The sequence below is a fragment of the Sciurus carolinensis genome, chromosome 10 (genome assembly GCF_902686445.1).
Source record: "Sciurus carolinensis chromosome 10, mSciCar1.2, whole genome shotgun sequence".
Classification (NCBI taxonomy): domain Eukaryota; kingdom Metazoa; phylum Chordata; class Mammalia; order Rodentia; family Sciuridae; genus Sciurus; species Sciurus carolinensis.
Window position 1 is genome coordinate 21,778,449 of NC_062222.1, and position 15,698 is coordinate 21,794,146.

General features: G+C 43.1%; 1 protein-coding gene across 6 annotated transcripts in view; it reads right to left on the reverse strand.

Annotated features, from left to right (window-relative positions):
• Znf827 (zinc finger protein 827) overlaps positions 1–15,698 on the reverse strand; it is a 161,880-nt gene that overhangs the window by 55,715 nt on the left and 90,467 nt on the right. For all 6 annotated transcript variants that reach the window (XM_047566789.1, XM_047566788.1, XM_047566792.1 and 3 more), the window contains exon 8: positions 2,342–2,445. In XM_047566789.1, the coding sequence (XP_047422745.1) occupies positions 2,342–2,445 (104 nt within the window). The remainder of the gene's footprint in view (positions 1–2,341; positions 2,446–15,698) is intronic.

Sequence of the window (15,698 nt, forward strand, 5' to 3'; positions counted from 1 at the left end):
GGGATTCACAGTTTTCCTGATTTCAGGATGATGATGCAGTACATCAAATGTATTTTAGGTAGCACCCAAACAGCATTGGTGCAGCACCTGGTCAAACATGCTGATATTTCTCCAACAAAACATATGAATTTTTCCCTTACTTAATATATAAATAGCTTCCCATTATGCTTCACCACAGAATAGTTTATTCAAAAAACTTTTTTTTTTGGAATTCAGAATTGTGATTACAGGATTAGGGAGCTGTTGTAGGTTTGCCATATATAATGTCCAGACTTTAAATAAATACATTTTCTTCAAAACTCTCCACAATTCAAACTTTGGTTAATTCACATTGGTCTTCTCCACAGTTAGAGCAAGTCACTGAGGCTTTCCTTACCAGGCTGTCTTCAGATGACGAGAATTTCATGAATACAAGGTTGCCCTAGCATTTACAAATTTTCCAATTCTAGCTCTATTTCTAAAGCATTTTCACCTTGCTATTAAGAAACAAAAATCCCCTTTTAGTTGTTTTTTTTAGCAAAATGGCAATGTGTAGTAATGATTTTGGTTGCCTTGGGCCTCAAGAAGGCTTTGTGGGAGTGCAATTGATTATCTTTAGCAGGGTGGATTTACATTTAAAAATCCCAGTTACGCTCATTTCCTACCTCCCCACCTCCCGTCAAAAAAGAGTTTAATCCCCAGCACCACACACACACACACAAAAGAGTTAAACTTTAAAGTATGAGTTTATCTGACGCGTAATATAAGTCTATCCAGTGCATCACAGAAAAACAAAAACCTCTACACACAGTTAAACATACTAGTATCACTCTTCTGAACTTGACCAAAAGTCCTTCTTTAAATATAGTCAAGTCAAACACAATGCGAGCGATGCAGGGCTTGTACATACATCATGGGACGCTGGCCATATGGGTCACAGCACTCTAACAGGCAATTCCTAGGCAGTTATTTTGACATTACAAAGTCACAATCCATCAACTTAACAGCAGGGCAATAATTTTGGGACCAGGGAAATGGCTATTCAAAATGACACTGGAAAGTAAACAGTAGTTCTAAGAGCCCTGTTTGCGAATGAAGACATAAACTAAGTGGAATTCTTTCCACCTCTAGAACCAGTTATTATGTAATGTGCTCTTGTGTAAGCATGTTATTTCTGGGGGTTGAATAGAAAAGTTGTGCCTGCCAGGCTAAGAGAACATGCAGGTACCTGGACCTGGCTGGATGTGTGCAGGTGAGAAGAGCTGGATCTCTCATAACAATACCTCTTCGTGTGTCTAAACCACTTCCACTGACCTGTGATACCCCAAGCCTACATTTTAGAAGCTGTAAGTTACCTGACTCTGCATACTGCAAATTAATCAGCTCTCCAGTGCCCTATGATATGGGCCTCCTCCGGGATACGGAAAACACTTGAATTTTATTTTGAGGGGCTAATGAGGCCAACAACCCCACGATGAGCCCTTCCTAACCCACGTGGCCATGGTCTCCCATTCTGTTCTCCTGGACAAGGATCCCCTCCTCCCCTGCACCCCAATGCTTCTGAGATTCTGTCAACAGCTGGGAAAGAGTAACAGCAGGGAAGTTCCTGGCTGCTAGACTAGTGCTGGGACTGGGGTAGGAAGTGGAGGGGGTACAGACTACAGTGAGTGGTTCTCTAATGTTCTCATTTCACAATAACCCCAAGAGCACATGCTTGAGCCCTGACGGGTGGCCATGATGCTGATAAAAGGACAGCAGCACATCTTTTCTTTAACTCTGGAAAGAAGAAATCAAAGAGGAAGAATGGGTAAGAAATTATGTACTGATGGCTGAGAAAACAAAAAAGAGCTTTGGAAGGATACATGTAGATATGGCTAGGAAGAGAGATGGCATCTGGGTGATTAAGATTTTCTTGATGAGCTGTGTTTGCTTCTATGGAAACCGAAGTGGTCTCTGTGGTGGCCCACACCCCACCGGGGTCACGACTAGTCAGACTGGGGACTAGTGTTCTTACCATAGCCCTTCCCTATCTTGCTGCTTGCCTGAAATGCTGACAACATGTGAAGCAAATTATTTTCGGTTTAATTTTTGCTATTTTAAGGAAAAAGAAATTCACTGTATGACAAAATACCAACGAGTAAGAACAATCACCTCTTTAAGCAAAGATGAGGAGGTTATCGCCATCCACATTTATTTTATTAAATGTTGTAGCTGTTTAAATGGTGTTTCTCCCTCTTTTCAAAAACCTCCCTTCATAGAAACAACTATAACACATTAGTTCAAGTATCTGAAAATTCACACATTTCAGAAAAGCTGTTCTTAAGCAACCAATAGAAGAACAAAGTCAACGCTGGTTCCATACCTGGAGCTGATATTCTTCCGTGAAGCACAGACTCACTGGGCAGCAGATCTTTTGAATTGGAGGTGAATGGTGATTGTCTAAATGTGTCTTCTGAAAAGAAAGGGCTGGGGGTGGGGGAGGAGGAGTGAGGTTTAGTAAATTAAAGTTATTTAAGACACCCAGAGCATCTGGCCCCAAATATATATACACACAATACTGCACAAGGTGTTGTTCTAAATAATGTTCAAAGATAATGAGATTGTATTTAAGACAGAGAAAGACAAGTGCCATCTGTCTGTTCTGCCTATTGGTTTTATATTTAGGACACACAGATTAAACATCACCTTTGAAACACTGTTGAACCCATTGAGGGGGACAACTGAGTGGTCATTTTACTCTTGCTCAATGCTTTCTCTGTATCTCTGTATGGTGTACCCAAATAAAGACCAACTGCCTGGGTCAGAATCAGAAAGGGCTTATCTGTTTTTTTTTTTTTTTTCCTCTCTTTTCATTGTGGAGATGGAACTGCCAGCCCTGGTTCACTAGAAATCTGTCATCTGACCCCTGAGGGCCTCTGGTCCCCACAGAAATTGCAATTGCAACCAGGAACTGGGTTTAGGGCTGCAGGAGTGAATCCTGAGAGCACCTGAGTGACCCTGAGCTCCCCTACTTCCCCAGTTGGACCCAGAAGCAGAACCACAAACTCCAGCCAGGGTTTCCCCCTCATACCACAGCCACAGAAAAAGCAAAGGTTTGAATGCTGTTAACGAAAGGGTTCTAACCCAGTGATGGGGTCCACCTTCCATCCCTTTAAAATAGATTGTGAAAAAGTATCGCAATCACAAGCGAGAATTTCGCAGTATCCATCAGAATTCAACCTGGAAAACGTAAAGTCCTACGTACAACAGAGAAAATTCAACCGGGAAAACGGGGTATCCAGATCCATGGGGCAATAACAGACCAGGGATGGGAAGAGTAGAAAGCCACCACCACCCTGGGGCTGGAGCGCCAAAAGGAAGAGATAAACGAAACCCAGGGCCTGGGGCCACCTGGTGAATGGGCAGAGGCAAGACGAGTCTGCACAGGGGTAGTCGGAGCTGGAGCTGGAGCCACACAATCCATGAAACTGCTGTGAAAGGCCGAAATACACGGCTCCTTAAGCCCCACCCCCAAGACCCACAGGACCTCTGATTGGCTGAGCCTTCTCAATAGGCGGGGAAATGCAGCACTAAGGGATCCGCCCCTTGCAAACGGCATCTCAAGCAACAGATCCCGGAGAGCACACGCCTAGGACTCTCAGGACTGCTACTGCATTTCTCAACGTGGCACGAGGCCATGGTCACTATTAGTAAACATGAAAAAGGAATTATTAAGATGAAAGTGCAAGATAGTTTAAGTAAAACATACATTGATAACAGAGTTTTCAAGTGACGGTTAGGCTAGATTTAACGCAACTTTGCCTGGCATGCTTTTTATTTGTATCCTAAACACAAGACAATTTAAATAGATTAAAAAACTGGCTAGTCTGGTATTGTGGTGTACATCTGTAATCCCAGCTACTCAAAAGGTTGAGGCAGGAGGATGGCAAGTTTGAGACCTTTCTGGGCAACTTAGTGACTCCTTGTTTCTAAATAAATAAACAAATAAAGAGTAAAAAAAGGCTGGGGATGTGGTTCAGTGGTAGAGTACACCTAGATTAAATCCCCAGTACCACAAACAAGTGAATGACAAAAACATACAAACAAAAACTGGCTATAGGCTAGGGGTGGGGAGAAGGGAAGGGGTAGATTTGCAATTTTATACCAAATACTTCATAAATTGCAAGCTATAGAAACACTTTGAAGGCTGAGGTAGCAAAGCACAGCCTCTAAGTGCATGCACTGGAGAGTAGGCAGTTTTAGGTTCAAACACCAGTTCCACCACTTAACAAGCTGTGTGACCTTTGACAAATTAACTCTCTCAGCCTTCATCTTGTCTGTAAAATGGACTGATAAACTATCTCACATAGAAGCTGTGAAGATCAGGGAGGGTACATGGAATGTGCTTTGTATAGTGTCTGGCAAACAGTTAGTGCTCAATAAATGGAGGCTATTTTATTTTAACTTGATTCTCTCTCTAGCCCAAAGAGGAGCATAAATTAATCAACTTTTCCACACAAGTTAACAAAAAGGGTAGAGTTTCCTTTGCATCAACGCCATTACAAAACAAATGGAGGAAAGGCCACTCTGATTTTGAAGAGGCTAATTTTCAATCCTTCCGTTAAAAATCCTGTTAAAGATCAAGAACATCTAAGGAGACCAGAGGATTGTTGGTTGAAGCCCAGTGCAACACTGCTCATGATCAGCTCTGAAGCTCATACACAAGGTGACAGTGACACCCTGGTGCCTGAGTGGCTGGTCCACATGGGAAACACTGCAGGGGACACATGATGAGGTCAGGCAATAGCCCTTTGCGTGACTGTGACTCTGGTTGTAGAAACTATCCTGAAATCTTCAAGTCCTTCAAGGGGAGCTCATGGAATTGTAGGTCTGAAATTCACAGACTCCCCTTTGGGAACACCAAGAGTGCCAAGAGCGGTTTCCAAAAAGGGTGTCTAGAAATAGTGCCACAGAGAAACATGAGCACCGGCTTCATTTTTACAGTAACGACTACAGTTGTTTACAGTGGCTGCCCTCAGCTTTACAGTAATTGCTCAGCAAGTATGTATGACGTGCCAGCCAGTGGGAACAGAAGCGTCAGCACGCTGGCTATGGCTTGGGGTCTCAGGGAGCTGGCAGACCAATCACATCCATAAATGGGGGGTGCACAGGTGGTCTCAGCTGTGCAGGAGAGGGGCGCAGTGTTACCACGGGGCCGGCCTAGCCAGGAGGCCAGCAAGGGCTTTTCTGCTGAAGCCCACTGAGAAAAATGGAGAACAGGGCTGTCAGGCTTCCAAGGAGCGGGGGAACATGCCCCAGCACCACGTGAGATTACAGCCAGTCTACACAGCTGGAAGAAAGACCAGTGAGGAGTGAGGCTGGACCCCGGCGCAGGGACTGCAGCTCTGTCCCAACAGAAGTGAAAGAACTGCAGCATCCTAAGTAAGGACTTTGGCTTCAGGATGCTCTGTGTGGCTCCAGGGGCAGCAAGGCCTGGGGGGACTTGCAGAAGACAGAGCAGCAGTCCATAGGGAACATGGTGATGCTGGTGGTCATCACTGCAAGCCAGCAGTGGCCTGTGCGGATGGAAAAAGTGCTTAGAAGAAGGCAGGTAAAGATGACAGGCATGTTGAAGACCAAGCCTAGGGTTTCTAGGTGAAGCAGCAGAGGCTGCCGTGCTATGTGTGGGGAACAACCTTCCGGGTGAGCTCTGCATCTTACACAGTGTGCACTGCCACCCACGTGAGGACCGAGTCCTGTTACTGCTGAGCCACTCGGAAGAAACTGAGCTGGAAGGGAGACGGTCACTGAGCAAAGCAACTTTCTAAATAATTTTCTACCCTGGAGGCCACTTCATCCTGAATAGCAAAGAATTCTTCTCCTGCAGGAGGGAGTCTTCCAAATGTACAAATGCACAAAAGCAGCAGCAATGTCTTATGGGGGCTGAGAATGAAGAAAATTCTAGAAGCCAAGGCAGCACAAGGTCTTATCTCTAACGGGTTAACAGAGCATCAGTCTAGGTGGAAAATGCCATGGGCATGCTCTGCATTTGTACAGGGAGGTGGGGAGTGCAGTGGGCTAGCAATTTGGAATCAGAAGGATTTGACTGAGTCTGAGGTCCTTATTGGCCACTTAGTTAAGTCAAGTCAATAATCTTGCTAGCCTCAGTTTTATCATTGGAAAAGAGGTTCAAAAATACTCTTTCTAGGGACATTGTAAGCATTCAATGAGGTATTATAGTCTCTGGTACGTAGCTCAAACTCAATCAACAATAGCTACTAACACTAAATATCTAGCACTGTTTTAAAGTGCTGTGTGTATGTTGACTTAAGTTAATCCTCACAAGAACCCAATAACCATTGTTATTACCCCTATTTTACTGGTAGGCACAGAGAAGTTAAGTAGTTGCTCCTGCCCCTGAGCTAAGCCAGGATTTGCATCTGGGTAGGCTGGCTTCCCTGACCAAGAGATCTTGGGTGATCTCTTAATGCCTAAGGAATTCTGGACAATGTGGATCCAGGGATCCTTCTAGGAATGGATAAAGTAAAAGGGAGAAACAGAGGCAGGAGGGATGAAGAAATAGGAGCCTAGGAAGTTAAAGGTAGTCCTTTGCAGTTGAGAAACAGTGCAAGTGAAAACAATTTTAGTCATTAGTTCTCTCTAAAATAAGATATGCCCCCATTTTCTAAAACTTCTGCAACCCATGGACGTGGTCAGTTTGCAATTTTGAACAGTCTCCACTGTCTGTACCCACTGCTTTTGAAGGTAAGTTGGCCTCTCTTAAATCTAATTGAAAAAGGAAGGGTACTGAGGCCATTAGGTGTTTACAGATCGCCATTTAGTACTGAAGTCTGTGGTGGCACTATGGTAATCGTTCTGCTGTGCAGAGCAGCACTGCTTTGCAGGAGGACGAGAGAGATGGATAAGCGAAGCTGGAGGCTTCCCTGTAGCTTCTTGCACTTGCTAAGTGGATCAGTTCTCTGGTAACATCAGTCATCTTCAACTCTGACCATGTGCTGAGAGGACAGGACACCTAGAAGTGCAACTTGGGACTGAGCAAGGTAAGTTCTGGAATATGGAGAGAGGATCCCACACATGCTTTTTCTTCTCCAGAGCCTCACAGTGTGTGGAGAGTGGAGAAGTCACTGGCTCTCTGCTGATGCCTGCTTTGCAGTGGACACCACACCCAAGAAATAGTGCTGAGGCCGGTACCCCGTGCATGCCGTTCAGTGACTGTCACTGTTGGGAGAAGGCGGTGGGGACGGAATTTCCAGGAGGTGCCGGATGTAGGCACACCGAGGGAAATAATTCAGAGTTTACCGTGTATGCAGAGGCACGTTTGTACAGTCCTTCACTTGAGAACCTAACGGTTACAGATTATTGCAGATAAGGAGTTGGTATGTGAATGTCCTGTGGCTCTGGATCCCTGACTCTCCAGCTGCCCAGACCTTTGTCATTTCATTATGAAAAAGCCCTTCTATCTGAAGGTTAGCTAAGGAAGTGAAAAAAAGGCAAGAACTGTGAAAAATAAAAGAAAGTGATTTCTGGTTAATATTTTATGGTAAAAAGGTGGTAGAAGAGAATGTTGAAACTAATACCTCTTGGGAGAGGGGATTGTCTCTTACTTTCATTGAACAAAATCACCATCTACCAGGACACAGGGTATTCCCCTTGGCCAGGGACACACGCTACCTGGAAGACTGAGCTAATTTATTTAAATATTCCACAAATATTCAGTAGCAGCATCTGGGAGTTGTGGGTTTGGACTGGATCAGTTCAAATGCTCTGCTTCTTGTCCTGTGTCTCATTACTTAGAAAAGATGTCTTACGAAACTTCCATTTAAGTTTCTTTTCTGGATAAAAGTGAACCAGATGTTGAAAGTGTGTGTGTGTGTGTGTGTGTGTGTGTGTGTGTGTGTTTTCTGTAGAAAATCTAAAGGGTAAGATACAAAGGGGCAGTGCTGTCATTGAGACTGGACAATTTCAGGCCTAAGATGGTACAGGCTGTGGGGTCAACAGCTCAGGGCTGCAAAAAGAAAGATTTACAATAAATAATAAAACAGTCCATAAAAGATTATGGCTCTAAATAGTGATACATTTTGCTAAGTGCCGATTGTGGCACAAATATTTCCACCTTTAACATCGAGGGCTGACAGGGAGCTCCCCTTCATACAGAGTTAGAGCGCCCGGCTCCTTAAAGCCACCCCTCCTCGTGCGTCACCACTGAAACCAGAACGTTACGGGAATTCTCATTCTGACAGCAATAATAAAAACCAAACAAAAAGCAAAAGAAAGAGAAGGTGGGGGCAGCATGTGAGAGAAAGTTTAGAAAATAACATTGTGTTTAGGGATGACACATAGTTTTAAAGGAGCAACATAAATTTTTTTTTTTTTTCCTTTTAAAGGACAGCAATGCTAATTCTCAGCACTGCACTTGGGAAAGGCAAGGAGAAAAGAAAGATTCAACAAAGAAAGACTGCTCCAGTATGAGTTTTTACTCAGAACTCACAAGGACCTAGGTAGATCAGGGTGGAATAAAATTTTATTAAACGTATAAGTCCTTTAGTGATATCTGACTTCTATGTGCACACAGATGCTTTAGTGAATGGGAAAAAAGTGGATTTTTGAGTAAAAGTACTTGATTATCTGTTCAGCTATGTTTCATATGATATGAAAGGGCTTCTAGATTTCTTCCAAGAGCTGGGTAAAATATGTCCAAAAGAATTGGGTTCATTTTCCTTTTGTTTATTTCAAGGAAAATTTAAGAACAAGTTCTCTGACTAGGATATGTCTGAGAAGCTGTACATACTGCAAAGGAGAGCTGGAGGCCTGGGTGGACAGACTGGTGGGAGCTCAGATTTGCTCTCCAAAGTGGCACTAGGACCCTGGACCACTCAGCCAGAGGGCTGTCTGCCTCCTGTGAACAGAGCTTCCTCCTCTCCACTGAGCCCCAGGTACTAGTTCAAGACACTGCAAGACTGGTTTTTGGTATTGATAGATTCTGTTATTTTATAAGAACTGAAATGTCATATATTTGCCTAAATCCATTGACTTGGTATTTTAAAAATAGCTCTGCTGGGCCTGATGGCTCGCACCAGTAACCCCAGGTACTCAGTAGGAGGATACAGCAAGTTGGAGGCCAGCCTGGACAATTTAGTGAGACCCTGTCACAAAATAGAATTTTAAAAGGGCTGGGGTGGAGCCTAATGGTAGAGTGCTTGTCTATCATGTGTAAGGCCCTGTGTTCAAATCCTGAGCACTGCAAAGCGACAACAGCAAAGCATACACACGTACACACATACACACACACACAGATCCTCAGTTCTGAGTCACTTAGACCTTGTGACACACCCCAAGAGTTGCATCCTGTATTGACATTCTGAAGTGAGCAGGAAGCTGTAGCTGAGACAACAATCCTCCATGTTCCCAGAAGCCACAAGAAGAAGCAGGCAATGGATCAAAGTTATTCCAAGAATAAATCTTACACTAGTTCAAAGACTTTCTGAATGTGTGGAACATGGATGTGACCAAATTAAAATGGATACAGGTACCCTCCATATCAAATCTCCATGTCTACCTTATGAAGCTAAAGGAAATGAGAACTGGAAATGTCTTTGAACAAAAACCAGAGCTTGCTAACAACAAAAGATTACAGTCTTTGCAAAAGAACAGAATAGTTTTTTTTTTTTTTAAACTTCCTAAACTTATCAAATGAGAAAGATGAGACTGTTTGAAGATAAGGAGTAGAGGAAATACTTGGATTAGTTATAACTATCTTCTCCACATTTCCAAAAGAAATTCCCTAGCAGGCTGGACTAGTGTGCCGGGAAATAGGCTCACAATTGAAAGACAAAAACCTTGTCACTCCCCTGCTTTTCCATTTTTAGAATGACGAGGTAACATTACAGGCTGAATATCCCTTATCTGAAATGCCTGGGACCAGGAGGATATTTGGGAATATCTGTATATGCATAACGAGACATCTTGGGGATGGAAGCCCAGTCTGAGCAGGAAATTCGTTTGCTTCCTATCTCATACACTTGAAGGTAAGTGCACACAATATTTTTAGTGCTCTCATGTTTCACTGAGACTTGTCACAGGGTCCAGTGATACTTTCCACTTGGAGCATTGTGTTGGGATGCTTGGAAAGTTCTGGATTTTGGAGCATTTCCAATTTCAGATTTTTGAATGAGGGATATTTAATATATATTTCATTTTCAACATAATTTTCATGACTAATGCAATTTTCTTTACTCTTTGTGTTGATTTTATTTTTCTGAAATATTACTTGATTAATGTATTAGTTAAAAATCCAGAATGTTTTTTCTTTTTATATTTATGCTTAAAAATATGCATTTAATATTTCTTTTTGGGGGGCTGGGGAGATAGCTCAGCTGGTAGAGTGCTTGCCTCGCAATCACAAGGCCCTGAGTTCGATCCCCAGTACCGCAAAAAAAAAAAAAAAAAATTTCTTTTTTAATACATGTATATGTTTTGCCACATATCACTGATGGTATTTGAAGTTTAAAAGGTAATCTAAAATGATAGAAAACACAGTTTTAATGGTATTCACCGACCCTGCCCTTCCCTTTTCAATATGCCTCTTCCTGAATGATTTCATTTATTTATTTAATGTAATAAAAAGAACCCTGGTGGGCAGGTCTGGGAATGTTGGGGAAAAGAGTACCCAAGATTAAAAACGAGTGTGAGCCTCTGCCCTGAAGATAACCCTGGCTATCCGAGACAGAAAATTCCTTATTCAAACTTAAAAGGAGCACAACAGAGACCTCCAATGACCCCCGTGGGCTGGGCCTGGAAACCCAGCCATCCATCACGTTGGGCTCACACATTTTCAAAGAAAAAGGGCCTGTAATGAGTAAAACTTGAATTAATCTCATACACTGCAAGCGTCAGCGGGGACATTTATCTACAAATTGAGGCTGCCACTGCAAATCCAGTGGCTCTCCAAACGGGGCCTTTGGGCAGAGGGGAACCAAGGTCACGCCACCGTTGACTCCCCACAGACACCAGGTTTCTTCTTTCGTTTTTTGGAGGGACAGGCAAGCTCAGGTGTGCTTCCTTCTCCTCCCGCCCCACTGACGGGCTGCGCACTTGGCTGGTGCAGATAGAACAGAAACTGCCCAGTGATTTAAAGCTGAAGGTGGCGTTAATTTTTTAAGGTGTAAAATGGTATTGTGGAAAATATTCTTATTTCTTATAAGAGACATACCAAAGAATCTGGAAAGGTATGTATCTGGGAGGTGAGTTAGAACGCAGGAGTGGGGTCGGGGGTGGGGCTCAGTGGCAGAGGGCCTGCCCAGCACGCGTGATGCCCTGGGTTTCCATCCCCAGTATCACAGACAGACAGACAAACACACACACACACACACACACACACACACACACACACACGAAAAAGAATAAGAATTGTTGCATGACAAATGTTGATAATTATTCAATCGAGGTAATGGGAGATGGAAGTTTACCACTTCATTCTTTCACTTTGCTTCGAAAATTTTTCATAATTACAAAAGATCAGTAGCAAGAACTGAAAAAAATTTCAGCCCAGATAAGGCATCAAACAATAATAAATGACAGGTAAAAGAAAAAACACACACAAACACTTCACCGTAAGCAAAATGCTCAATATCCCCAGAATCAATAAATAAAAAAGTTTTAACCATAATATATGATTTTAATCTCCTCATTAGTTAAAAAAAATTGTTTTGGGTCAGACTTTTGAAATTCTATCTGTCCCTCTGTTGTTCCCTCTCATTGGTAGAATTCTACATACTTTTTTTTTTTTTTTTTTTTTTTTGGGAAGTCAGTTTGACGATCCCTAGCGAAAGACTGAAAGACCTGAATGCTTTTTTGAGTCTTTTTATCCTAGCACTGTTTACATTACCAACAAGCTGGGGGAGGGGGAGTCCTTGACATCCAGCAACAGGGGACTCAAAGAATAAGTGACAAGGTACCACTCATGCAAACACTGAATACCGTGCGAACATTTGAAGAGCAACACCAAATTACTTTTACTGACATGGAAAGAGGTACTTACTATATTGTGAGATACAGAAGCAAGATTATACAACTAAATACATAGTAAGATGCAGTTTTCACAAGAAAACATATACACTGAAGTAGAAAGAAACTAAGCAAGGCCACACATCACTGACTTCATAGTGGCTCTTTCGGGCCAATAAGATTATAAGTGATAAATTTTTCCTTCTGTAAGAGTCCCCATATTCTCTGGAAATCAAAATTATTTTGAAAACTTAAAAAAAAAATTAGCTATCAAGTTTTATTATTTAGGATCCTTTACTTATGAACAGACTCGGTCTTGCAAAGAGTGAGCTTGGAGGGACAGCGGTCAAAGACATGGGCAAGAATATCTAAATTGGGACCCTCAGCATCAGTAGCTTCAGCTTCATTAGTCCAGAAGCTACGGAAGGAAGAAGCTGAATAGTACATGGTAGAAGAAAACCAGAGCATCTTAGAAAAGAAATATACATGGGTCATGTTTTATATTTTCTTTGAAAAAATACAATGACTTCCATTTGGGGTTGTCATAAAGGTGGCCAACAGGGACAACCCAACACTGAGAGCTCAGGAAACAGGTTCCGGTTGCTCTAGCAATCACCTACTGTGGAGCCAGGAAACTTCTCAGGACAAGGAGCACAATGCCCGGCCTTGTGAAGGGCCCCGCAGTGAAGAGGCCAGACCCGGGGAGCCCCAGCCAACTGCAGGCCAAGGAAGTGAACCCTGCACATCCGGATACTGGAAATGTCAGCGGGAGGACCTGATCTCCCACAGGAATCTGATTTCATACATAAACAAGGACAATGGGCATTCTGCTGAGGTGAGCTGCACACAGGGCCCTGGTCTTCCCTGCCATGATGCGAGACAGTGGCTGCTGTACATGGCACCATGAAATGTGGACACTCCCAGCTGCAGCAACAGGCAGTAGCCGTCTGGCCTCTAACAGAGCCTTGCTTCTCATATTTTGCTAGATTTCTAGTAACAACCACAGAGACTTTTTTTTTTTTTTTTTTTTCTCTTGGCGGTGCTGGGGGTTGAACCCAGGGCCTTGTGCTTGAGAGGTAAGCATGCTACCAACTGAGCCATATCCACAGCCCAACACAGAGACACTCTTGGGCTGAAGCCAGCATCTAAAGCCACATACACCTTTGGGTCACACTGCTCTTACACCGCCGGTATGGGTAGCCAGTGAACACAGGCTGGGGCTAGCTGCTTACGAGACTGACAGATGAGACTTCACTGCTGACAATCAGGAGTTACACAACCAGGGCCGGAGACCACTGCAAGCCAGTAGGAACACAGTGGGGAGAGCCCGTGAGAAATGGAGGAGAGAAGTCACAGCCCTCTTCAGACCCTGCAAAGGAGATTTAAAGGTGCCTCTCTGGAGTAACAGAACACACAGCACAGTTCAAGGTGCGCAATTATTTCAACCAAACGATTCTGTATAGTTGCCACAAATGGGAGGGAAAATGGCAGCTCATACCTGTAGGACCACAAAGTACGGGAACAGATAAAAGTACTGCTAAATGCTTGGTGATGGGAAGGGGAAAAGAAAATGAAATGTCCACAATACACAAAGCAGCTTCAGGCCCGGTGTAGTGTGTGTGTGTGTGTGTGTGTGTGCGCGCGTGTGCATGTGAATAATAATTTACTGTTTTCAAGAATGAATTTTAATTTCTTTGATGAAAACTGACAGGTAGTGGAAAAGGATGTATTTTCAATGAAAAGACTCAAGTCAACATGTGTGTCAGGGCAGTTGCAGATAGTGGTGTAGGCTGTGCACTGCACAAAAGCATCAGAGATGGTTAATATCACAGACATCAAAGATTTAAATATTTATACTGTGACAGTATTTCAGTAGATGGCAGTGTAATAAGAAACGTATCTTTAAAATTTTGCAGTGGCACCCTGCAACCCCCAAATAGCCTTGTCTACAAAAAAAAAAAAAAAATCGTAACTGAAGGGGCTCTATAAAATTAGCAGTAATTTCCATCCTTTAGAAATAAAATTCTCAGAGCATTTAATTTAAAATCACAAAATAAGAAGGGTAAAGGGAACATATGGAGAGGTACTCAAAAACCACCAATTTCATTTGCTCTGTTTCCTGTTTCCTTTCTTAATTGCTTCTGCCTAATTCAGTGTTCTCTGAAAGTAATTTTTACTTTTTAAGGTAATACAGCATTATTTTCTTATGCTCTCCAAAGAAATGAAAAGGGGAAATTGCCTGAATTGAAGCAGCACATCATGCTTTTACAAATTTGAGCAATTTCTATTACTGAATCATAAATATTTAAGGGCAGAATTGAAACCATCACACAGGGAAATTCTCTATTGGACACTTCCAAGTGAATATGTCTTTTAGCAAACACTGTTTGTGCCATTATCTAAATCATAGGAAAATAGCCCACATTTCAGATTCTGAAAATTGGGCAAATTAAATATTGGTGTGCACAGCATGAGATGAGTCTATCTTTCTCTGATTTTTTTTCCCCCGCTCCTGCTTTTTGTCTAGTAACAGAGAACAGGAAGATTCCAGCAGATGCTTCCTTGCTTTTGGAATAAAGCAAGCTGGGTGTGAGAAGTTTCTCTCATAGGCCTGCAATCTTACACCCCTAAGGACGCTGAATTATTAATGGGGAAAAGAGAGAACAAATAACCAGAGAGGGTTCTTGGCAGCCGTTGTTTGAGGTTCGGGGTGTTTCGCAACACTGAGCAGTCTGAGTCACCTGCCAGGAGCTATCTGGTTCTTACTCTAGGGCTCCATTTTCCTTTTTGATCTTATCTGGCATCTGGCGGGGCGATGGTCCATGTCAAAAGATATAGATCCTCTTTTTATTCCATTAAACTTTGGGATCTGGTTATGATATCATGCCTCATGTATTTTCATCTACCAAATGATCATAATAGCTGGTTATCTGTTCCCTGCAGAACCTAGGCTCGTGCTGGGAGAGGAAAGAGAAAAATCAGGATTCTATTAGTCTCATAAATGTTCTGTCCTCCTGTTCTCGTGGGTCTGGCCAGGACTCTCTCCTCATCTCATTTGTCAGATAGGATGGCATGAGGAACGCTCAGTTCACACGCTATCTCAGAGGAGACCCAGTTGGATTGAATTTTCTAGACTCTTAAACAGGCAAAAGGACAGCCACGTTAGCGTTCGGAGTGAAGCTTTCCAGCTTCACTCCGGGGGAGCCCATGTGAGGGTGCAAACAATCGGGGTGCGGGGAGGCGGGGTCGAGACTGGTGAGCAGGACCACGTGATGCAGTCATTCCAGCTGCTAAGTAAATTGACTTTTCTGCCTGGCTACGTGGTATACTTCGGTAGACTGCTTTTCTCCTTTACTTTGGGGAAGATGATCCTAATTTACACAACCGAGTCTAAGTTCTTCGAAGGAAAACAAAATGCATTTTCAAACCCATTTTGAAAATGATGTCTGGGGTGTGCTTCAAAATCCTGTAGGGGGAGGGGGAAGGACAGAGGGAGATGGGAAGTCACGGGGCTCAGGACCCAGCATCGTCTCATCTGGGTGAAAGGTACATGCCCTCCACTTGGGTATGTGCCTGAGATTTCCCATGGAAAGAGTTAAAACAAAATGAGGCAGAGAATCAGTGATCCAGAAACTTGCAAGTTACTGATCTCAACCTTTAGCATCACCGAAACCTCGTTTTAGAAGCTGCTAACGAGGACTGCCATCTGACGTCAT